The following is a 26,563-nucleotide window of genomic DNA, read 5'->3' on the forward strand; positions in this document are numbered from 1 at the left end:
AGACTGTCAGCAGCTACACTCACATGCTGAGGAGGAGGAGACTCAACTTCATTCATGTTTTTAAATCAGAAAACATAGTGGCATCACGACAAAAACCTGGCATTTAAAGGGTTAAAATTCTATTTAAAAAAATAATATTTGATATTAATGATTAGTACTGATGTTGGTTACAAAAATAAACTCAACTCAATGAAAGTAGTAAAACAGATTAATGCATAATATTTTTCGAAGCCTGATTTTGAAAAGCTCATTTGTGCACAGAGCGATACGAGTGTGTGTGATACTAAAGCAGGCCCTAAGGGGTTAAAGACAGTTAAAGTAGAGAATCTTTCCAAGTGGAAAACTTTAGGTGGTTTTTAGGCAAACATTCACAGCTCTTTGAAACCACCGACGTATGTTTATTAGAAATACACAGCGAGAATTAATATCAAAAACTAAAACACAACCACAAACACTGCATCAAAGCCAAAACAGAGAGGAGGAGTTTCTCCCCTGAGACTTTCAGCTCCACCTCATCGCACCGAGAAAACATGAGGCCCGTTTCCACTGCAGGAACTCGGGGGGGAGTTTGCTCTTGCCTGTTTGTGCGTGTCTCCACCGCAGGGAGCGCCGCTAAAGGCCAATTTTTGAGAACTTTTACATGGCAAAACAAGTCCCTGCCTCTGGGTAGGTCCTTCTCTGGGCCCCAAAAACTGCTTCGTGGGGGTTGGGGTTGACTTGACCTCTAGTTCCAAGCTTGTCATAATGCGTTTACAAGCTTCAAAACTGTACTCATGATGACGCTAAATCCATGTTTATCTTGAAATGCACCACCGCCATGTGCGGCTAATTTTGATGGAGCACGCCACATATTAGCAGGAGCAGTAACCGCGTGATAGAGCCGCTCTCTGAGGCTGGCAGAGACAGAGCGTCTGTAGAGAAAGAAGAACGTGGCCATACCTGGTCCCCTCTAGGACGCCAGCTCTTCCCACCAGCACCAAATCAAGGCCACTATAACAATCATTCCTATGAAGGGGATGGAGAGGACAGGGGGCGCAGACGCACCAGTGCAGTTCTGGGAAAAGACAAAAGGGGAGGAGGCGTGTCGGGGAGGGGGATGGAGAGAAAATCAAACCAGAAAATAATCAGAGGAGGAAAGTCAGAGCGTGTCGGGAGGAGAGGCGAGCGTGAAGACAACGAAGACAAAACAAGAAATGACATGCAGGCATCGAAAGCATCAAATTTACACTGAATTTGATTTATTCACAGCGAACAGATAAAAACATGAGGGAGGGAACGGGAAGAGCAGGCGAACACAGAGCGACATCAGAGATATTTAAAGACAAAAAATACAAACATCTACGTCTTTAAAGATCTCTGTGGAGGGCAAGAATGGACAAGTCCAGAAAAATCCCAAATTTAGTCTCAAGATTTGACTCTAAGTCAAGCTCTAAGACAAAAATTGCCAAATTAACACAAGCAAATCCCAAACTCGTTTAAAAAAGTGTGAACGCCAAATCAGTGACTGTGAGAAAGTGGCCGATGAATTCACCTGCAGACCAGACGACGTCTATTGATCGGTCTCATTTTCAGGTCACAAAATCCTGAATTCCAGAATTATTAATTCATCCGGAAAAATCCCATCTCTGGTGACAGTCTGACAGCAGCCTGTCAAGCAGCCCTGGCTGTTAACCCTTTGGCACCTGAGCAAACTGGTTTGATTTCTTTGAAAAACAGAGGAAGAGGGCAAAGAAATGGCCAAAAAAATTAAGCAAGAAATTAGTCAAAATTATCTGAAAATAAAAACAAAATAAATACAAAATAAACAAGAAAATTACCCCAAGTAGGTGATGAAAAAAATTTTGGTTTTTTTTCTCTCTCTGTGGTGTAATTTTAAATATATTTTATATATATACAGTTTTCTGGACATTTTTCCATGTTTCTTGATCAAAGCAATCTTAGCTAACATTCAGATAATTTCCCTTTCACCTTTTTTTTTTAAAAAAAAGAAATCAAATCAGTTTTCTCAGGTTTCAGAGGTTTAAATGCTTGTGAAAGGCATCTGAATACGGCACAAGAAAACTGATCCAGGTGTTAAAGGGTTAAAAAACGCAGCGTGCTGATGGAACATGGGCACGCCATCAGACACTCCCTGCACTAAAACCAAAACAGGTCACACAGGTAAAACTCAGCCTTAAGCCTTAACGCTGAAGTTGTGTGTTCGGTTTAGACGGCTCCTGCCCGTCAGCGAAGCTCACGGTTTTTGGCGGAATATTCCTCTGAGCGAGCAGCACGTAGAAACACACAGATGACAAACTGCCCAGCAGAGACAACAAAGAAGAAGCAGCTCACAGGAAAACGCTTTAAAAACCAGCAACACGAGCCGAGCTGAAGCCGCTGCAGAACCAGAAGCAGGACGAGACAGATGAGACGGCCAGAGAGTCGACTGAGCCGTCAGCCGCCGACATGCACACAGACGTCACGTTCACACGTCACACCGTTACTGTCACACCGTCACACGTCACACCGTCACACGTCACACGTCACACCGTCACACCATCACACGTCACACGTCACACGTCACACCGTCACACCGTCACACGTCACACGTCACACCGTCACACCGTCACACGTCACACCGTCACACGTCCACCGCCACACCGTCCCACCATCACACGTCACACGTCACACCGTAACACCGTCACACGTCACACCGTCACACGTCACACCGTAACACCGTCACACGTCACAGTCTTCATTGTGTGCTGCTGAGACACTGCAGCTCACTTACCTTCAAGGGTTTTTTGTGTGTGATCAATTTTCATTTAGTTTTGTGCAGATTATAGTAATAAATCATATAAACATAGCTGCATCTCATCCACATGTGGAGATATATGGGCTAGGATAAGTATTAACACTCAGAAGGAAAGTTAACCTTTTGTCTAACCCTCGCCTCCCCACCACGGCTGGCTTAGAGTGACCTGTGATGTGTCATAAATCAATAAAGTCATAAATAAATAAAATAAAATAAAAATAATAAAAGAATCATTTAAAGAAATAGACATAAGTACAACAAAAGATGACTGATTACAGAAAATAAATACATATCATAATAATAATTTAAAAAGTATTATTAATAATAATAAATAATTTTAAAAAATACATTCAAAATAGAAAATTTAAAAATCCTACTCATCTTACTCAGTTCATAATAACAATAGGACTATCACTGATAAATGCACTGTATGTACTAATACACACACACACACACACACACACACACACACACACACACACACACACACACACACACACACACACACACACACACATATGTGTGTGTGTATTTTGGACCTGATTTAGAAATTTTCACTTTTATTTCTACCTGACAGCCTGTGCATTATTGTTCCAACTTCACCAAGTGTTTATTTTTTAATCAAATCAAACAAATTTCGAGGCATCGGGAAAGATAGTTTCGGCTGTATTAAAGTCACACACAGGTGGCCAGAACCGAGCGCTGACCTTTGACCTCTCACCTGTGACTTCCTGCCAATCAGTTTGTGCAGCTCGGCCTTGCAGCGCTGCAGCTCCTGCTCCAGTGCCGCTCGCTCCCGCTGGCTGCTGTCGTACAGCTGCTGCAGGTCCACCAGCTCCACCTTCAGACCCTCACACTGACAGACGGAGACAGAGACAGAGACAGACAGAAAGACAAGTTCAAAGTACAGCTAGACTGATATAAACCAGAGAGGACAGATTTTCAGCCAGTATCAGACCAGTTCTATCGACCAGTAAAGATGAATTTCCAGTGCAGAAATGTGGTGGAGGTGATTGCACCAGTTCAGACACAGTGCTGCTGTTCCACAGTTTGTCCACCAGAGGGCTCTGATAGTTTATTTTGTTTGTTTATCTATTTTAATTAAATTTCAAGAAAATGTTTTTGATTCACACATTTTGTGTGTTCGGTACATAAATAAAACAACACATAAAAAGAAAATAATTCATTGATTTTATCTTAACCCCAGAGTAAGAGAAAGGGAACAGTTCCTCTCTCTGAGTATTAGAAAAGACATTTCAGGCACATTAAGGTTGTTCAGCCTCTTTTAACGTCATTGTTTTGCATCTCTTTGTATTCATTATGCATCTTTTTACGGTTTTGTGTCTCTTTGCGTTCATTTTTGGCGTGCTGTTTTTGTGTGTGGTCACTCTGTGTGGCCTTCAGGCTGTTTTATCTCTCTTTAAATTTCCTGTATTAGTTTGTTTTGTTTTGGGGAAAAAAAAAGATATAATGAAAGATAAAATACACATCCAGTCAGTACAAGGGACAAAAATATTTTTCAAATTTAAAAAATCTAAGAAGATTTAATGTGAACACAGTAATTAAACATGCAGTGATTTTATTGAAATTATTTTGGTCTAAAAGTTTGACTAAATAACTTAAATATTTTTATTAAAAGGCATTCCTATAGTCTCTTTTTAAGGAATTGTTTTATTAAAATATGGTACCATACTCCTGAAATTGTACTTCAGTAGTGCACTGCAGTGTTTTGATTTTAATCTCAACCACTGATTTTAAATTTTTCTTCCGTTTTATTGTTTGATTTTCAAACATTTTTCCTGTGTGTTCTATATTTTCTTTTGTCTTGTGTTTTAAACATGTTTTACTGAGTGTGTTTTGTGATTTTAAATGTACAGCACTTTGTAACGTTGTTTTTGATAAGTGCTCTACAAATAAACTTTATTACTATTGTTATTACTTCATAACTGTCAGTGTGATTTGACTTTCATAATGCACAGTACCAAGAAAACTTTATACACAGATATTGTTGCAATATTGATGAAACTCTAAGCTCCAGTGAAACATCAGATTAGTTTTATAATTAAAGATTAAGTGACCCACTGGGAGCCCTTTAAATGGTATCCCACAAGGGTCCATATTGGGTCCAATTTTATTTACTATTTATCGAAATAATTTCTGCTGCAAACATCAGATGTAACCGTTTGGACGGTGTTGTTGTTACCTCGGTCTGCACTCTGTGAGCCGTCTCCTCGGCTCGTCTCAGCTGGACCTTCAGGACGCTGAGCTCCGAGCTGCAGACCATCTCCTGATCCTCTGAAGGTCGATCCTGGAGGTCAGGACCCGACTGAGACAGAGTGATGTACGAGTCGGCCTTCACCTGCTCACACTGCGAGTCAGTGACCGCCAGGTACGCGTCCTCACACCTGCTCAGCAGCAGAGGAACAAGAGGAGGTGAAGAACCACATTTAATATGTATCAATTTACAATTAACCCTTTGAAATGTAACTAAATTGTTTTAATTTCTGTCAAAAAAAAAAAAGGAAACAAAAGGAGACGGCACTAACCTACTTAACAAGACATGGCCCAAAAATAAGCAGCAAATTTGTAAAAAAGTTACAAGAAAATTACTTGAAAATAAGCACAAAATAAGTCAAAAAAATCAAACAAGAAAATGGCCAAGAAAAAGTGCTGAAAATTTGAACGTGATGTTGATGTGGGTTTTATGGGGTTAAAGATGAACTGATTAAAATAAAAACTGCTGTGACGATGTCATCTGTGGATGATGTCACAGCAGCACGTTGATTGACAGCTGGTCGGTCCACTCACGTGTCTCCCTGTAGCTGCTGCACTTTACTGTTCAGATCTTTGTTGTCGTCGTCCAGAAACTGACGTTCGTCCGTCAGAGAGACAAACTCGTCCTTCAGCTGACTCACGTCTCCTGGACAGACTGACACACAAACACACATACACACAGACACACAAACACACAAACACACAAACACACAAGCGCACGTTTCATGATGAACACAGGTGAATAAGCAGCATCTGTGTCTCACCTGTGTCTCTTTATCTCACTTTCGTCTTTGTGTCTCACCTGTGTCTCTTTGTCTCACTTTCGTGTTTGTGTCTCACCTGTGTCTCTTTGTCTCACTTTCGTGTTTGTGTCTCACCTGTGTCTCTTTATCTCACTTTCGTGTTTGTGTCTCACCTGTGTCTCTTTGTCTCACTTTCGTGTTTGTGTCTCACCTGTGTCTCTTTGTCTCACTTTCGTGTTTGTGTCTCACCTGTGTCTCTTTATTTCACTTTTGTGTTTGTGTCTCACCTGTGTCTTTTTGTCTCACTTTCGTGTTTGTGTCTCACCTGTGTCTTTTTGTCTCACTTTTGTGTTTGTGTCTCATCTGTGTCTCTTTGTCTCACTTTTGTGTTTGTGTCTCACCTGTGTCTTTTTGTCTCACTTTTGTGTTTGTGTCACACCTGTGTGTTTGTCTTACCTGTGTCTCACCTGTGTCTCTGTGTCTCACCTATTTCTGTGTCTCAGTGGCTCACCTGTCTCTCAGTGTCTCCCTTGTCTTCCTGTGTCTCTCCTGTGTCTCCCCTGTCTCTCAGTGTCTCCCTTGTCTCTGTGTCTCCCCTGTGTCTCAGTGTCTCCCCAGTCTGTCTCTGGTTGTCTCACCTGCGCTGCTGCTCTTCATGCTGATCTCGGCCCTCAGCGTGGTGATCTCCAGCTCGTATTCCTGCGCCGTGGCGTGGAGCCGCTGTAGCTCCGCCCTCAGCCGGCACAGCTCCTCCTGCAGGGAGGCGATGTCGTTTTCCCTCTCGGCCGCCGCCTCCTCGGCCGCCTGCTGCAGCATCAGCACCTCCTCCTGAGCGGACCGAAGCTCATCCTGCACCTCCTCCAGCTCACTCTCCTTCTCCTCCTCCAGACTGTCCATCTCCTCCTGCAACGAGCGCAGCTGAGCTGAGAGAGGAGGAGGAGGAAAACATTTAGACAGACAAAGTTTTCTTTACTTTGGTCAAACTCGAGAGTGAAGACGAGTTTTAAAAAATGTGAACGTTTGGAAATATGAAGACATCTCTAGAAAATGAAAACTCTTTCAAAAATATTTTGGCGATATTTCTGAAAAGTTAACACACTTTGGAAAATAAAATTGTGATCTGAGACAGGTCAAATGTTTGATATTTTTAAATTATTTTTTCTTTTTTGAGTTTTCCCTCGTTTGTAAAAGAAATGGTTTGGATCTGCCACCAGACAGGACAGGATTAGACTGCAACGAACAATCAGAACTGCAGAGAGAATCATTGGGGCCGACCTGCCCTCCATCCAGGACCTTTACCGGTCCAGGATCAGGAAACGGGCAGGCACCATCTCTGCAGACCCATCACACCCCGGTCACAAACTGTTCGAACTCCTCCCCTCTGGAAGGCGTTACAGAGCACTGTATGCCAAGACCACCAGACACAAAGACAGTTTCTACCCCCAGGCTGTCACTGATGAACTGTAAATAGTCAGAGTGTCAGGAGAGAAAAACAAACAAAACAAAACACAACAAAACAAAATCAAACAAACAAAAAAAACAACAAACAACAAATATATATATATATATTTATACTACCTCATGCACAGTGGTTTTTGCACTAAACTGTTCATACTGTATATTTTTGAATTACATATTGTACATTTTGTATATATTCTCTATCTCTTCCTTGTAAATACAATTACATGTCTATGTCTGTCTTTTTTTCTATTTTTCTTATCCCTAACTTATTTCCCTCCCCTGTACTGTGAGCATTGCCAACCTGGAAAAAATTCCTTGTTCCTCATTTGTTGAACTTGGCCAATAAACGTGATTCTGATTCTGATTCTGATTCTGAAATGAAGCCACTTTGCTGGAGTTTAAAAAAGGTAACGATAAAGTGTTAAATAGTGAGAGCACCTTGCAGTCTCTGGATCTGTCGGGTGAAACTCTCGGCCTGATGAGCGCTCGCCAGTCGCTCGTCCTCCAACAGACCTGAGATCAGAGAAGAAGAAACAGACGAGGATGAAGAAAAGCAGACAATTTTCTGATTGATTTAACATTTAAAAAATATAAATATTGTTTTAAATAAATAAATAGACATTTTCAAAAATCTTCTTAAATTTTATAAATAAAATAAAATAATTTAAAGAAAAACATTTAAATATAAATATTTTTTAGATGTCATAAATAAATATTTTCGGACCCTGCAGCTCCAGGAAACTCTCTTCGTGTCTCTGAGAAACCTCTCTGGTCTCGTCCAGCTCCAGCAGCAGCTGAAACACCTGAGCTCTCAGCTCCACCAGCTCCTCCTCTTCATCCTTCACTCCTCCTCCTCGCTCCTCCTCCTTCTCCTCCGTCACCTCCTTCTCCTCCTCCTGCTGGCCTTTCTCTCCACCTCCCATCGTCTCCTCCTTCTCCTCCAGGGACTCCCTCTCTTTAGCCGTCAGAGTTTCTGCCAACATGATCGGCTTCTCCGTCTTCAGCTCGCACAGCTCCTCTTCATCACACAGAAGAAGAAGAAGAAGAAGAAGAAGAAGAAGAAGAGTTTAAATAAACATCTACAGCTCCGCCTTCAGCTGACGGCAACTCCTCCTCAGCAACAAAACACATTTTAATAATTTTAGGTTTGTAGTTAATGTTTATTAAGCATAAAGTTTGTTATTGAAAGTTTTGTGGAGCAAACTGTGGTTTGCAAACTGGCTCCACCTTGTGGTGGTGATGAAGAATCACAACCAGCTGTAGCAAAAAATGAGCGTATAAGGGTTAATATATAAATGATGTTGATGACGAAAATAAAGCTGTCACACACATGCACACACACACACACACACACACACACACACACACACACACACACACACACAGACAGACACTCAGTGTGAAGCTGCAGAATCCTTATAAATAAACTTAGTTTCTATATTTCTGTCAGTGTGACATCAGAGGAGCAGCGGGATATTTTGGGAAAACACAAACTGGGAGATAAAACTCAGACTTGAGATGAGGTTTTGGTTTAAAACAGAAACAGGTCTTAACAATTTCAGAAAATTTCTGCAAACATTTAATTCTGTTTTTCTTTGAGGGAAACAGCAGGTGTTGTGCTGAATGATTTTATGAAAATATAGTCAAAGTATTGAGACATAAGACAGGCGGACAGGAAGGACTCAGCGAATCCGTGCTGCTCCCTAAGGGGCTTTTATTGTGAAACACACAGAAAGTTTTGAGTTTTAATCAGTGTTTCTGTTAGGAGTAGAAATGCTGCAGAGTTTTCACTGCTGCTGCTCTGATTTAGTAATTTGGGATGAATCTGATACGTTTTAGTTCAGATTATTTGTGATTTATTTTTTTTTATTAGTTATCATGTCTTTATACAGATATTATCATTATTATTATTATTGTTTTTGTTGTTATTATAAATTGCAGTTTTGATGTGAAACAGCTGACTGTTATTTTTAAATAAATAACTCACAGATCACTCTGCATGTAAACAAAGACTGACCAGATGGATCGAGGACCTCCTCGATGACGGGCGGCAGGCGCAGTCCGTCCATGTTTTCAGTTTTCAGGAGAGATGCTGCAGACAGACTGACGGACGGAGGGACAGATGGAGGATCAGAGCTCCGCACAGAGCGGTGAGGAGGGGGGAGCACCAGGCAGACGGAGCCCAGGAAGGCTCCTCACGCTCCAGGCAGGCTGAGCCGCTGCAGCCCCTTCATCCTGCTGGAGCTCAGACACGACTGGAGGGAGACAGAAGAGGAGGATAAGGATGAGGATGATGATGATGAGGAGGAGGAGGAGGAGGAGGAGGTTTGAGAACTGCGACAGCATGGCTCCACCGATACCACAGGTCGATACTGACATCCTGAGCGCACTCAGGCGCACGGTCTCTGCAGAGATTCTTGTTTGAATTATTTTCTCTTTGTTTCACTACATTACCCAGCAGCCCCCGCTGCTGCTGCTGCTGCTGCTGCCATGGAGATGAAGCCAGAACCTGATAAATGTTTTATCATCTTTCCTCACAGTGTCGTCTTCAGCTCCAGTTACTGTGGGGCTCTGTGATTGGATGTTTGCTGGTGAAATGCACCCTGGGAGCTGTAGTGTCTCCGTCAGTGACAGCATCACTGTCAGACATAATTAAATTATCGCTCCATCATCTTTGTCCTGTCAGCTGCTTTTACAGCCGCTCTGACTCTGTCGAATCTATCTTTTCAAACCTTTTCTCTCCTGCAGTTTTTATCAAACAGCACATTCACCGGCAGTAAATTCTCCATCAAATCGTCACATTTACTCACGTTAAAATAACAAATTCAGTGTTCTGTGAATCATCCAGAGCTCCTCACCTGACAATAGTTTAACCCTTAGGGATTGTTTCACACGCATTCATTCTTCATTTTTTGCTGGCTGCGGCATAATCTTTTTTTACATTCATACTGTTAAAGTGCAAAAAACATGCACCATTGACACCCTTTCAAACTGCAATTTTTGATCCCACAGCCGGGAGTCGTAGTCTCTCCCTCAGTCATGTACACAAACTTCTTTAAATACTCCAGAGCAGTTTCATTTCTTTTTAAGTGAGAACTGTGTTTTTTAAAATAAACTATCACTCTTATCGTTTAACTCATACTTACTACCAATCCCATTCTCTCTGTTTTTACTCCCACTGGCTCCGCTGCAAATCCACTTCGTACTCAGCACTTCCCATCAACAGAGCGCTGAAATAATGAAGTCCGTCAGCATTTTGCTCTTCCGGTTCCCTCGTCTCAAAGTCTCTGGGTTTTTGTTTTTTTGGGTAAAATGCCTTAAATAAGGTCTGTGGTTCACACAGACCGAAGATATTTAGACGTTTTGTTCTGCAACATAAAATACGTCCACTTTTTGAACTTTAAAGGTTTGACGCGTCTTAAAAAAGGTTAACAAGTGGCTAAATGTGACGACAGTGTTTGTTGTTAGACGCCATCACAGCAGACAGAGAAACTACACGTGAGACTAACATGACACAGCCATGATCATGAGATCAGGTCATGCTAACAGGAGAGAGTTCAGCAGAAAATTAAGTGTTCAATCAAATCTGAAGTTAACGATTCGGGGTGAAGACATTTAAGTGGTGCGACCACAATGTAGTTAGTTTATAGCCAAACAGCTTTTTGTTTCTGATGGTTTCATTTACGCTTCAAAACACACAAAAGTTCATCTGTGAAGATTATCGTGCTGTTACTATCATTAATGTCACAGATTATTTTTGGCGATAATCAAAAATCCCAGAAGGTTTTTGACGAGGGAACCAGTGCGACGCTAACTTCCTGGTTGGCCTACAAACACGCGTCATCCCTTCACCGCTCTACAAACAAAGACGCATCATGTGACGTCTTGTTGGCTCACAAACAGGCTAACAGTTTCCCTTTGCTTCTAGTCTCTATGCTAAGCTAAGCTAACCCTGTCCTGACTGCACCAGAGAGAAGTTACTCTGCAGAGATTTTTGACCGAAACGTTTTTATTTTTCACACAAACCGTTGTCTTTACCCTGAACCTCATCTAAAAAGGCCAAACCTCTCCAAACGCCAGCAGCTCTGCACTGACGCTGCATTCAGGTCTCGTGGAAATAAAGTGTGTTTGTGTGCGTCAGCATCAGTGTGACTCTCAGACATATTTCCAGCGCAGATCCGGTGCTGCATCGTGGAAAATGCCTGTTGTCACGTAAACATGCAGTTTAAATCTGTTGAATTGGGGTTTAAATATCTGGACTGACGCACGCTGGCTGACCTGAGGCGTCCATGTTTGTCACCTGTGACCTGTCGTGTTTGTTTGTCACAGAGAGCAGAGCTCACAGATATCTGCGTGCAGCCCTGCAGCTCTCGTGACCTTTCTTTGTGTTTTTGTCCTCCGACAGAAAATTGAGATGCGCGCGCGCACACACACACACACACACACAGAGAGAAACAGATAACGGGTAAATACCTGGAGATGCTGACGGGACGCAGACGGTGCAGCTCGCTCTGCTGCAGCTCTCTGTGTGATGTGTATCTGCAGACCTCCTCCTCCTCCTGCTCCTCCTGCTCCTCCTCCTCCTGTTGTCCTATATTTCCTCCTCAGCATCAGCTCCTCTCTCTCTCTCTCTCTCTCTCTCTCTCTCTCTCTCTCTCTCTCTCGCCGTGATGCAGAGCGACGTCACTACATGTTACAGACACACACACAGAAACAGAGGCCATGACATGAATACACAATCAGCCTCCATGACGTGATTTATTAACCCTTTCCTGACGCAGGGACAGGTGTGTCATGTTCCCGAGCAGCTCCAACCCTGCTGCAGTCCATCACTACACTTCAGCATCGGATCATTATTTCATTAACCAGTAATCTGATGATTGCTTTCTCTATTAGTTTGTTGTGACAGAACAAAAAAAAAAAGCTGATGTTCATTTTTTAATTAAACATTACACAAACATTATCATCAGAGAAAAGCTCTCCACTGGCTGCTTTAATATGTTTGGCACAGATCACCGCAAACACCAGAATAGTTCAAATATTTTTTTCAATGAAAATGTGAATAATGGTGTGAAAATGATCATTCCCTGATTTGATTTCCCTCATTGCAAATCAAATGGCAGCTGCAGTATCAGTGAAAATTATCAATTTGACGTTTGTCCAAAATTAATCAGCCCTAAATAAGATTAACTATTATTCGGAAATGATTTGATATGATGGGATACAATATAATATATATCCAATGACATATGATATTGTATGTTCATATATGGCATCCTGCATCACTTTGTATTTAGTGTATATAATAACAGGCCTACATTAGAAAAGTTTAAAACATACAAAAAAATGAGAACGTTTGAACAACATGCCTGTAACTAATTATTATTTTATTAACTAGTAATTTGCTGTTTTTTCTTGTTTAGCTATTATGTCAGAATGTCTGAAATTGTAAAAACAAAAAAGAGATTTTTTTAAAAGTACATCATCAGTTAAAAGTTCTCAGCAGCTTTAAACATTATTGCATTATTGACGTAATGACGTAAATCAAATATTAATAATAAAAATAAATATAAACTCACAGACATGTTGAGTAAAAGAACATAAAATAAGATTACATAATAAAATGCAATAACATATGCTGATGAAAACATAAGATGACACAGTAAAATAGGAAAATATGATAAAATAAGAAAACCTACAATAAAATTTAATTTAAAGAACATAAAATAAGAACGCAATTGAATAAAAAAACATGGAAAAACAAGAAAACTTACAATTAAATAAGAAAATATCTACTATAAAATGTACACACATACACACACACAAAACTTGTCTTTTCACAAAAAAAAAGCCCCACTGGTAAAAATGGAAATGCAGCAAACTGTCATCACCTCTCTCACTTCAGAGCGGTTGCTAGGTAACACACACACACACACACACACACACATACACACACACGCACACACACACGATTCATACATCATTTTTATCTATCTATTATTTTGTCTATCTATTTAATTATTGTTATCACAGCTGTTTGTCGAGCAGTTTGTTTCATAAATGTCTGACATGAGCATGAAACTGGTCATAACTCCAATAGCCACAAGGAGGAGCTGATAAAAAAAAAAGTGAGTTATTACGTTATTAATTTATGATTCTGTTTTCAAAATGATGTGTGCTTTTTTTATTATGTTGAACATTACAGAAAAAAGTAGACAAACCTTTTCTTTCCTTCTCTTTAACTTTTCCGTCTTTCATTTTTTTTCAGTTTGCTTATTTATCAGGTAATTTTTTTTTTAAACTAATTTTTTGCTGATTTTGGGGCCATTTCTTGTTAGATTGTTAGCCACCCTCTTCCCATGTTTTTTAAAGAAATCAAGCTATTTGCACAGGTCTCAAAGGGTTAAAATACATCTTGATCTCACAACAGAACATTTACAGCAACGTTCATTAATGTGCATTGTCCCTGTAAAATAAGATTAAATTAATAAAATAAAATAAATAAAGAAAAACTGACCTGGTTTTAAACATGTAGTCGATTAATCAAATAATATGACAGATTGTTGGCAACTCATCCTCGGCCTCCAGTGTCTGTGAAGTGTCTGACACAGAAACAGACTTAATGAATGTGTCGTGTGTGTTGGTGTATAAACGGAGGTTCAGGTGCGCTGGGAGGACGTCATGAGGCAACTCCATGCCAATCGTGTGTATGTGTGTGTGTGTGTGTGTGTGTGTGTGTGGCACTGCAGAGTCAGTTATATAAGCAGCTTCACACAGGTCAACAGAGACTAGTAGACGAGTTGAAGAGGCTCAGAGACAAACTCTTTCTTCTTCAGGGATTATATAAGAAACTGCAGGTCTCCTCCAGGTTCACTGTGATGCGCGCACACACACACACACACACACACACACACACACACACACACACACACACACACACACACACACACACACACACACACACACACACACACACACACACACACACACATACATCCCTCCACACTGAAAACACACACACTTCTGTAGGTAAGACTCTAAAGGATACTTCAGTTATTATCCCGTAGTGACTGTTGATGCGCTTTTCATTCTTCATATTTTCATATTTTGGCTGTGTTCATGCATATGTCATACATTTAGTCCAGATAATCCAGTGGAAATTGCAAAAAATAAAAAATAAAATAAAATAATAATAATAATAATAATAATAATAATAATAGTAATAATAATATATTTTTTTAAATTGGACATCATCATCTCTCAAGCAATTTTAAAAATGGTGCCTTATTGTGCAAATAAACATTTAGGTTTTTCTATAGTAAATCAAATATTAATAATAAAAAATATAAACATGAAGTCACATACAGGATGAGGAACATAGAAAAAGATCACAAAATACATAATTTGGTCATAATTTAAATGAAGATTGCTTGGTCGAAACTACTGTATCATTATGACATATGGGTGGCCCCAGAATGACACATCAAAAAATAAAAATTCAATGACTACACCTCACCAAAATCCTCTCGTGCTAATGAGCAGGGAGGAGCTGCAGAAAGTGTCACCATGTGCACATGGACACACAGTGGTTGGTTACACATCATAAACCGTCTGCTCAGATGAGATCACACCTCTCGTTTGTGGTTTAAACGGGTGAACAACATCTTACAGGTTAGCTTCCTTTTCACAAGAACACGACCTTATCAGGACACAAAAATGACGTTATATTTGGCTAACGGACTGATAACGTTCCCCGTGATACACTCTGACTTCTGATAAACAACATCAAGCATTACTGCACCAGCTGCAAGTGTTTCAAGCCGACTTGATTACTGTGATGCACTTTTTACTGGGTTACTGCAAAAATGCAATCAAAGCAAACTAAAAATGTATCTCCTCACTTTAGCCTTTAACGAGCTCTGACTTAACTGCTTTGCTTTTGATTCGCACTCACGCACTGCTGCACCTCTTTAAAATGTTGTATTTTCTTTGATTTTATTAATGTTATACACTCTGATTTTAGCTTTATTTTTATTAATATTAGCTCAGTGAGTTTTACTTTCCATCATATGTTATGCATTCTGTGTATTTTATTTTTTTAATCCTTTTTTTATCTTATGTTAAGTATTATGGAAAAATACTTTACCAAATAAATGAAATAAAAATATGAATTAATTATTATTTATAATATATATTTCCTCTGAACATTTTATCATATTTTTCAGTAACAAAAATTGCACAAAAAAAAAAAAGTTTCCTGAAAATACGCAACAAAAAGTAAATGAATTCAATTTAAAAAAAAAAAAACGATAAACAATCAAATCACCTTGAAAAAGTCCTGGAAATAGAAAATACATTTTCTTCAGACATGTTATCATATTTTTCTGTAAAATAATTTCAAATATAAATTAGTACTATTTTAAACACAGTTTTTAAGTTTTTAAAACGAAATTTTATGTAAAATTAGTTGTTCATTGCCTTTTCCCACCTACTTTTTAAATAAGATTAACAATAGATATTGTTTAAAATGCGCTTCACATTTTAAAAAAGTTTCAACGTGCTACAAGAAGATAAAAAACCAAATCAAACCACTTTGCTCAGTTTTCACAGAGCAGCCTGTGAAAGGCGTCTGAACACAGCACAAGAAAACTGATGTTGATCCAGGTTTCAGAGGGTTAACTGGTTTGAGTTTGTGTTTATTGAGATTGACGTGGAGGTTTTTGTAAAGGCCCTCTTTTTATCTTTTGTTTTTCATCGTTGCTCCTGTCCGTCAGTCAACTTTGCTTTTATTTGTGTGTTTTTACATGTTTGAAGTAAAGATTCATTCATTCATTTTACAAACCAGCACATATGTTGCTTATTCTCATTTACATCAGAAATCACTATCCAAACAGTAAAAACTGCAGACTGAGTTTGATTGTTTCTGCTTCAGCTTTATTATAGAGACGATTGATTATTGATTGATAACGTCCAGAGTATAATAACTATCAATAACACTGATGACACGCAGCAATGACAAATGCATCAAAGACAAGTCAAACTCCTTCACATGTAATAAAGCAATCACATCATCATCTGATTTCAAATCAAACATCAGTTCAATCAAACAAGATCGAACTCAGTCACATGATCCAAAACATCACAAAAAAAATACACACACAATATGGACAATATATACACACACATCTGCATCCTGTCGGGTCAAAGGTCAGCCTCTGACCTGACAAACCTTTACTCTCAGAGCTCTTACTTTTCTCTGCGTCTGTCTCCTCGGTAACCGTTTTCTCAGAGGAACGCACATAATAAAGAACAAAAAGCATCGAGGCATTAAATTCAGAGTAAAATCAAAAGTCTGAGCTGAAAAGGTTTCAGGCTGAAGCTTCAGCTGATTGTAGCTCCTCGTTTTACTCAAGAGATTCTCGTGACCAGCTCATTTTCTACTGAACTAACTGATGTAAGAGAATCAACAAAAGATATAAAAACAAAAGCAGAATTTACATCAGAAAAAAATCTGACACATTTCATACAAATTATGAATCAGATCTCAGCTGTGTATTTAACTACCTACATATTTTGAAACTTTTTTTAGTTTTTTATTTACATTTTTCAGACTGAACTAGAAGTAAAATGAAAATCAGCGTCTTTGGTTTTATGAAACATCGCAGCACTTTCACACTGTTTGGTTTTTACTTTGTTTATGTGGCTTCCAACAGAATTAATGATCAATGATTACAAATTGATTTTCATGATCTCGTTCTATTTCAGCATCGGTTAGCATCATGTTTACTCAGTTACTGATTTTCCAAATCTGAAAAACTGATTTTTGGGTAAATTCAGTGATAAGTGGTCCTGGTCCTCCGGTTCACAGCGACCACAACAACACAGAGCGTCAGCAGCAGAGCGCTGAGCACCGCCCATCTCACTTTGTAGAAGGTGGAGTGAACCCCAGACGGATCTCTGTACTGTAACACCGTTTTACTTGATGACACACATTGACCTTTCTCCAAAACTGCACACCAATACTCTCCTACGTCCTTCAGAGAGACGTTAGAGATAAACAAACTCCCGTCTTTAGACTGACTCACTCTGCTCAGTCTCTGACCAAACCATGTATTAACAACTCTGCCTTCTGTTCGGTTTGACTTGAAGAACCAAGGAGACCCCTGACCCTTTTCCTGATCTTTGCATGTGAGAGTGACGTTTTCTTCCTCTGAGAAGAGCTCGACAGCAGGGGGACCAAATTTAGGACACACAAATAGATGATACCTTTTCTCACTGAGAAGAGTTTTACAGTCGTACCAACCTGAGTGATCTAACCTCAGTGATGAAAACACCAGAGAGTAGTTCTGGTCCACAGGCTGGTTTGGTTTTCTGAGGCCGATCTGCCACCGTGGCGGCTGATCAGGACTGAAATCAGTGAGAGTGCACGGCAGCACAGCCGTCTGTCCCTCTGAGCCGTAGATCGTCTCTCTTTCCAGGAATAACCATACAGTGTGACTGCTGGCACACAGCTGTTTGTCCATCTTCAGACACCTGAACTCTGTCTTGGCGTTTGTTGTGAAGTTAAAAACACGAAGAGCTGATGTGTTTTTCACCACTTGGTATCTTCCTCCATCATTGTCCATCACTGATGTCTCATTGTCCCCAAAAACTCTGCTCCATATTTCCTGTTTGTACCTGAAGTCACGTTTGAGCCACAGGACGTCCTGATGGTCAGCTGCTCTGAAACATCGCAGATCCTTTGTTTCTCCAGCTATCACTGCATAAGGAGTTGTTCCACTCAAGTCACTGCAGACGATGATGGTGGTGTTCTTGTCGTGTGTGACTCTGCCGTCGGTCCAACACTCCTCTCGGTACGGGCCGGAGTCTGAGTGTTTCAGGCTGTAGATCGTGTAAGGGGACCGGCGGTCAGAGGTCCTCCACAGGACCAGCTTGTCCTCACCAACAAACCTGGAGATCAGGCAGGAGTCGGCCTCCTCGGGGAGACTGAAGCTGTAAGAGTCCCGTTCCTCCACGATGCTGATGAGTTGTTGTGCGTGAATGTTGTTGATGAGAGCAAACAGCAGGAAGCAGAGCTCTGTGACTGCAGCCTTTCTGCTCCGAGGTCTCCGTCTGAGAGTCCCACAAACACTGACCCCTCATGAGCTCTGCGTCAGCCCTCATCAGCAGCTTCGCTCTGCGGTCTGAACATCGTCACGTCTTTATCTCATCACCATCAGTGGAAACTTTGCAGTGTTCAGCTCTCTATCAAATAATTTAGATTTTTGGATGTGTCTGAAAACCACTGAGGCTGTGTTGTGTTCAGATTACTGAGAGACGTGCAGAAAGCAGCTGAGACGTGACTCAGGACACATCGTGTGTGTCTGTTTCTACGAATTTCTGAAAACTTTATTGTCCAGAAATGTGAAAATCTGCCTCAAGTTTCACCATAAAATACATCAAACACATGTCCTAAGAACAAGAAAAACATGAATAAAAACGACAGCAGCACATTCCATATAAAACATATTAATAATAATATTAATGACTTTATTTAAACAGCACCTTTAAAAAAAGAGTTTGCAAAGTGCTTTGACAAAAAAAGCAAATTTGAAATGGGATACACAAACGGCGACACAACAATGGAGCGCCAAATAATCCTATTAAATGCGAGGGAGAGGAAACAAGATTAGGAGTTAAAAGTTAAAACCAGAGGACATGTGATGGAAGATGCAGGATGCATAATGTCAAAGGTGTCAAAAGCTTCGTAATTCTGTTTTTAAAATCTCCCAGACTAATAACAATTAGAATAATAATAATACATTTTCTTTATAGAGCGCTTTCCACAATACTCAGACACAAAGTCAAATAAAGTCTGTAAAACATAGAGAATAAAAAGAACAAAATGAATAAAAGCAAGCCAAATGAGCAAGAAATGTGCATATATCAAACATTAAAAGCAGATTTAAAAAGTCCAGTTTTAGGCGACTCTGCGGCTCACGCCAAGCTGACGCAGCTAAAACACTAAAAGCACTTTGACCGAAGACGGCGCGGGCTCGCGGAAGGACACGTAAAAGTTGTCTGTGTGACCGAAGGTTGCGACTTTCGACAGTTTTAGTCAGTAAAGACCATAAATAAGAGGGCAGTTCCTGTAAAATGGCCTTATAAAGGGAAACAGGCCGTGCTCCAGTGTACGGTTCTGCAGTGGTGTTTACAGAAACCAGAGTCAGCGCCGAATCGCACTGCGCCACGATACGCTGAATCCAACATTTTCAAGCAAGATGTGTTCGCGTGCGTGTCAGCATCAGCGCAGCCGTCGTGCTGGTTGGTACAGGAAGCCAAGCAGATTGAACGTTTCATTAGATTAACTGGAGACATTTATTGTGAAAATCCAGGACGCCTTACACTTAAATCAAAGTCTTTTTTTGCACCTTACTTTATATTTTTGAAATATATTTATTATACAGATGGAAAACACACGATGTGTCCTCTGTCACGTCTCACTGCTGCTTTCTGCACGTCTCTCAGTTATCTGAACACACCACAGCCCCAGCGGGTTTAGACCAAAAACACAGATGACCTGATAGTGACCCCGATGCTGCTCAGTTTCTGATGATGAAGAGATGAAGAGGTGACGATGTTGTGACCGCAGAGAGAGCTGATAAGGTGAGAGCTGTCAGTGTTTGCACGACTCTCACGAGCAGCCGCTGCTCTCACCATCAGATTTCATGCATTCGACGGCTTTCCATCACAGATTTGTGCAAAACTTGAGCAATATTTTCAAAATTTTGGTAAAAATAACTATACAAGATGATTGTGTTTCCGCTGGGTGATATTATGCGACTTCTCTAGCAATGTTACTTGACTTTCCTCAGGTGATAACATCCCAGTAACCATGGCGATGGATGTTCAAAACATCAGCAGGCTTATTTCTATTGCAGCCGCTCAATAAAGCCGATCTAATGTCTCAGTGATGTGTTTGTCTGGTATCAGAGTGAAGAGGATCTCCTTCTGTCCTCACATACAGACTCATGTTTTGTAAAATGTCATGAGACTTTGTTGTACTTTTATTTCTTCTTTGGGTTTAATGGCGGTTGGTATCCATAAAGTCGTCTTACTGCCGCCCGCTGGTACGCATCATTTGAGCTATAAAAGCAAAAAAAAGTGTCAGGCTGCATCAGTGTCCCTAAAATCCCCTCTAAACTCACAGCAGAGCTGAAACAGCACCAAAAAACAGCTGCTGGCTCTCAGCGGGTGGAAGCTGCATCGGACGAGGAGAGCTGGATGTAAAGCGGGTGAAGTGTGACAAAGAGGACACGCAGAGGACGAGGCAACTCTCACACTGTCCCTCTCTGTCTCCCACAGTTACTGAGGGGGACATCATTCAGTCCAGCTGCACACATCCGTCTCATGCTGTGACGTCAGAGGGACAAATCCAACACTGAGCGGGGGACCAACACGCTGTCCACAAAGTACTCTATTACTTGAGTCAAAGTACAGATACTCCAGTTCAAATGTTACTCCGAGTCAAAGTTACTTAGATTAGTTAAAGTACTCGAGCATTGCTTTTTATATACTTCACTGTTCACAGTACACAGTACTTCTACATCTCAACATGTTGTTGTTCTGTATTTGTGTTTTATGTTTGTGTATATGAATGTTTCTGCATTGATTCATTGTGAACATGTGAAACAGCAAATAGAGAAACGATCAAACACACAATGACTTAACATATTAAAAAGGAGAAGAAACTGATTTAATCCAACCTCTTCTCCATAAGTCACTGACTTTTGATTAACCAGCTTCCTAATTCATTTAAACCTATCATCTAATTATTAAACATATCTGCAAACACCCACATCGCCAAAATCAAATATCTACAATTTTACATTATTATTTGCAGAAAAGAGGAAGAAGGAAGAGGAAGATACGGTAGCTGCTGATTGTCAAACCCCCCTCTCCATCCCTGAAAATCATCTTTTTATGCATTATTTTATACTGCAATACGTCTGGACATTGTTTTAGCTCCACATTCTTTCCAAATTCTGTCTTGATCAGCCTGCTGCCCAAAACACCTGAATATGAGGAAGAAGACGGACGGACGTGGGGAGAAGGCAATGAGCAACTTAAAAACAAATGAAAAATTAAAAAGTACAGAAACATTCCCTAAAAATTAGCACAAAAACAAAATAAAAACAAACAAATATTTCTTGCCAAGTCAGTCCCTTTTTCCCAATTTTTTCGAAAGACATTCAAACAAATTTGCCAAAGTTTGAAGACTTATGAAAGACGTCTGAACGCAGCACAATAAAGGTGATGTCGATCAAGCTTTTAAAGGGTTAATGTGAGCCATGTGAGAAATTCTGAAACAACTCTTTCTATCTAGTTCAGGCAGTTACAGACCATAATAAACAGACATGACTGTGACACACTAGGGCCATGCAATTAATTGAATTTCAATTTCGGCTCCCAACTATTACAAAAACAAGGAAATCCAGAAAAAAACAATTATTTTTCCACAGTCCGTTTTGCAAGTGTATCCGTATTTTGTCTTGTGCGCTGAACACCACATGCATGCGCATTTTGGCACCTCCTTCCCTCTGCCTGAGCTCAACACTCGCAGCCGATACAACCAGCGAGGCGAGTTGTATCAACGCCAGGAAAGATGACGGAAGAAGAGCGACAGCGTTTGGTGAGCAAATCAGGCGGAACAGATTTGGCTGTGTGGGAACACTTTGGATACGAGGCGTCCAACGTAGAGCAAAATTGAAAAAAATTGCAAGATCCGCTGTGTGTTGGTGTCTGCACCACATGACAACGTGTCAAATCTTTTTAATCATCTTAAGTTTAAACACAAAGTGACCAATGATCAAATAATAAAAAAGAGCAGCCATCAGTTAAAGACACATTAACACAAAGCAACTCAACAGGAATTACATCAAGGTATTAAAAGAAGCTCACTAGGAAAACTATTAAGGGAAATTAAAGTTCAACTTTTTATACAAGTCTTTTATGTTCAATAAATGCAACATGTTAACTAAGTTAGTGAATAGTGCTGGATTATTCACTAACTAATAATAATCAGGATTTCAGTATTGACCAAAATAATGGTGATTATGATCTTTGTGACACACTACAATAAAACATCCAATCCAAGAAGCTTCACACTAAAGTCTTTACCACCTCATTGTTTATTAGTGGAATGTAATTCAATATTGATGTCTGCTCCTGTCTCTCTCCATCACAGATGTAGAAACATACACACATGATGTGTCTCTGTCACGTCTCACTGCTGCTTTGTCCACGGCTCTCAGTGATCTGAAGACGCCACCGCCTCAGTGGGTTTAGCCCGAAGGACATACATTACTTGACACAGGGCCAAATGCTGCAAAGCTTCCACTGATGGTGACGAGATAAAGACGTGACGATGTTCAGACCGCAGAGCGAAGCTGCTTATGAGGGCTGACGCAGAGCTCATGAGGGGTCAGTGTTTGTGGGACTCTCAGACGGAGACCTCGGAGCAGAAAGGCTGCAGTCACAGAGCTCTGCTTCCTGCTGTTTGCTCTCATCAACAACATTCACGCACAACAACTCATCAGCATCAAGCGGGAACGGGACTCTTACAGCTTCAGTCTCCCCGAGGAGGCCGACTCCTGCCTGATCTCCAGGTTTGTCGGTGAGGAGAAGCTGGTCCTGGTGAACACCTCTGACCGCTGGTCCCGCAACTCCACAGCACCTGAAGACCCGAAACGACGACTCTCGGTCATCAGCACGCACAACATCTCTTCCTACAAGATCCACAACCTGACCCACTCAGACTCCGGCCTGTACCGAGAGGAGTGTTGGACAGACGGCAGAGTCACACACGACAAGACCACCACCGTCATCGTCTGCAGTGACGTGGGTAAAGGACAGAATTATGCAGTGATAACTGGAGAAACAAAGGATCTGCCATGTTTCGGAGCAGCTGACCATCAGGACGTCCTGTGGTTCAAACGTGACTTCAGATACAAACAGAAAATATGGAGCAGAGTTTTTGGGGACAATGAGACATCAGTGATGGACAATGATGGAGGAAGATACCAAGTGGTGAAAAACACATCAGCTCTTCGTGTTTTTAACTTCACAACAACAGCCAAGACAGAGTTCACCTGTCTGAAGATGGACCAGCAGCAGTGTGTTAGCAGTTACTCTGTAGAGTTGCAGCTGTACATAGAAATAATCTACGGCTCAGTGGGAGAGACAACAGTGCTGCCGTGCGCTCTCACTGATTTCAGTCCCGATCAGCCGCGACAGTGGCGTTCCTTCTACATCGACCTCAGAGAATTAAACCACACTGTGGACCAGAACTACTCTCTGATATTTCCATCAGTGATGTTCCATTACTCTGGTGTGTACTACTGTGTCCTGTCAGTGTGAAAAGGTATTGGCTGATGGTGTGTCCTAAATTTGGTCCTTCTGCTGTCGAGTTCTTCTCAGAGGGTGAAAACGTCACTCTCACATGCAAAGTTTGGGAAAAGGGTCCGTTTCCAGATTGGTACATTAAGTCGAACCGAACAGAAGGCAGAGTCGTTAATACACTGTATGGTCTGAGCAGAGTGAGTCAGTCTAAAGACGGGAGTTTGTTTATCTCTAACGTCTCTCTGAAGGACGTAGGAGAGTATTGGTGTGCAGTTTTGGAGAAAGGTCAATGTGTGTCATCAAGTAAAACGGTGTTACAGTACAGAGATCCGTCTGGGGTTCACTCCACCTTCTACAAAGTGAGATGGGCGGTGCTCAGCGCTCTGCTGCTGACGCTCTGTGTTGTTGTGGTCGCTGTGAACCGGAGGACCAGGACCACTTATCACTGAATTTACCCAAAAATCAGTTTTTCAGATTTGGAAAATCAGTAACTGAGTAAACATGATGCTAACCGATGCTGAAATAGAACGAGATCATGAAAATCAATTTATAATCATTGATCATTAATTCTGTTGGAAGCCACATAAACAAAGTAAAAACCAAACAGTGTGAAAGTGCTGCGATGTTTCATAAAACCAAAGACGCTGATTTTCATTTTACTTCTAGTTCAGTCTGAAAAATGTAAATAAAAAACTAAAAAAAGTTTCAAAATATGTAGGTAGTTAAATACACAGCTGAGATCTGATTCATAATTTGTATGAAATGTGTCAGATTTTTTTCTGATGTAAATTCTGCTTTTGTTTTTATATCTTTTGTTGATTCTCTTACATCAGTTAGTTCAGTAGAAAATGAGCTGGTCACGAGAATCTCTTGAGTAAAACGAGGAGCTACAATCAGCTGAAGCTTCAGCCTGAAACCTTTTCAGCTCAGACTTTTGATTTTACTCTGAATTTAATGCCTCGATGCTTTTTGTTCTTTATTATGTGCGTTCCTCTGAGAAAACGGTTACCGAGGAGACAGACGCAGAGAAAAGTAAGAGCTCTGAGAGTAAAGGTTTGTCAGGTCAGAGGCTGACCTTTGACCCGACAGGATGCAGATGTGTGTGTGTATATATTGTCCATATTGTGTGTGTATTTTTTTGTGATGTTTTGGATCATGTGACTGAGTTCGATCTTGTTTGATTGAACTGATGTTTGATTTGAAATCAGATGATGATGTGATTGCTTTATTACATGTGAAGGAGTTTGACTTGTCTTTGATGCATTTGTCATTGCTGCGTGTCATCAGTGTTATTGATAGTTATTATACTCTGGACGTTATCAATCAATAATCAATCGTCTCTATAATAAAGCTGAAGCAGAAACAATCAAACTCAGTCTGCAGTTTTTACTGTTTGGATAGTGATTTCTGATGTAAATGAGAATAAGCAACATATGTGCTGGTTTGTAAAATGAATGAATGAATCTTTACTTCAAACATGTAAAAAAAAAAAACAAGAAACAAATAGCAAATAACAAACAAAGCAGACAAGCCTTATATATATATATATATATATATATATATATATATATATATATATATATATATATATATATATAGTTTGATTTCTTTTTTTTTCATCAGTGCAATACATGTACAATACTTTAAAATGCAACACTTGGCAAATGTGAAATTACTCCACACAAGCAATATCTATTTTTTAGGACTTGCAGTCATTTTAAATATGTGTATAAATGCACTGCAATGTATACAACCATATAAATAGGTTTATGGGATGTATGTGTGTCGGTAATAAATGTGTGTGCATGTTTTTTTATGTTGAGCTGTTGCGGGACAGAGTCCAAAGCAAATTTCCCTATAGGGACAAAGTTCTGTCTCATTTGAAAATATAAATGTACCTGGTTGAAGGTGTCCATGATGTCAGCAGTCGTCTGGCATGTTTGTCGTCCTTTTGCAGAGATGACCTTCATCAGCTGACTTGTGTGGATGTCTAACTGAGCCAAAAGTAACGACCATGAGCCTCTGGAACTCTGCGTTGATCTGGAACAAGAAAAATGACAGTGAATATAATAATAATAATAATAATAAATAACATTAACAATCAATTTATAATAATAATAATAATCTTTAGTTATATAGCACTTTTCAAGTTTAAACACAAAGTGTTTCCCACAATAAAATAAGATGTCAGAACCCACGAAGCCCCCCCGCTGTACCCTTATGATGTAACCAAATTTAAAAACATCAAGAATGTTAAAACACAAAAAATAAACGCTCAATATGTTCAAAAAAACACATACATCACATATATGTAGTAATATATATACTAATGTGTGTGTGTGTGTGTGTGTATGTGTGTGTATATACATATATAAACAGTGTTTCCCCTAGGTTTACAGGGTAAATACGTTTCGAGGCATTTGGAAAGATAGATTCACTTGCGCTTATGTCAGGAATCACACACACAGTGGACCAGAAAAAAAGTAAAATAATATTTTTTTAAAAAACAGAAATAAGTACAATAAGTAAGTATTAAACAATCACGCAAAAGGTGTACAACTGTTTTTTACCAACTGCCTGCAGAGAACATTAATAAAATATGGAGAGAAACGAGAGAGGTTTACCATCACTACAGACAGAGAGAGAGAGAGACAGAGAGAGAAAGAAAGAGACGGGTGGACACACAGACAGGATCCTGAGAGACAGAGGGCGGATTAATTAATGACGTGCCCCACAGAGGAGCAGAAACAATTAATTAATCTATATTTTTAACCATCGTTATCGTGTCCATTGACTAATGGCTGCATTGAAATTCTAATAAATCCAAATATCCCTTAAGTTAAGCATAGAGACATATTTTCTCTAATATATATATTTAAGCAATACTATCCCTGTAGTTAGTGTTTTGTTT

The 26,563-nt window shown here is 40.1% G+C and overlaps 1 protein-coding gene across 3 annotated transcripts in view; it reads right to left on the reverse strand.

The window, feature by feature from the left end:
- The window catches only part of LOC121964547 (coiled-coil domain-containing protein 136-like), a 37,620-nt gene that overhangs the window by 8,768 nt on the left and 2,289 nt on the right, over positions 1-26,563 (reverse strand). For 2 of the 3 annotated variants that reach the window (XM_088072588.1, XM_088072589.1), the window contains exons 2-11: positions 25,551-25,692; positions 11,746-11,958; positions 9,290-9,527; positions 7,997-8,290; positions 7,711-7,785; positions 6,450-6,734; positions 5,603-5,723; positions 4,998-5,199; positions 3,516-3,650; positions 940-1,054 (exon numbers count right to left, since the gene is read on the reverse strand). In XM_088072588.1, the coding sequence (XP_087928714.1) occupies positions 950-1,054; positions 3,516-3,650; positions 4,998-5,199; positions 5,603-5,723; positions 6,450-6,734; positions 7,711-7,785; positions 7,997-8,290; positions 9,290-9,341 (1,269 nt within the window). In that variant the 5' untranslated portion in view covers positions 9,342-9,527; positions 11,746-11,958; positions 25,551-25,692 and the 3' untranslated portion in view covers positions 940-949. Of the gene's footprint in view, positions 1-939; positions 1,055-3,515; positions 3,651-4,997; positions 5,200-5,602; positions 5,724-6,449; positions 6,735-7,710; positions 7,786-7,996; positions 8,291-9,289; positions 9,528-11,745; positions 11,959-25,550; positions 25,693-26,563 lie in introns of those variants that run through there. The other variant, XM_088072590.1, reaches the window with a different exon arrangement.

The sequence above is a fragment of the Plectropomus leopardus genome, chromosome 22 (genome assembly GCF_026936395.1).
Source record: "Plectropomus leopardus strain MGB_pleo_1.0 chromosome 22, ASM2693639v1, whole genome shotgun sequence".
NCBI lineage: Eukaryota > Metazoa > Chordata > Actinopteri > Perciformes > Serranidae > Plectropomus > Plectropomus leopardus.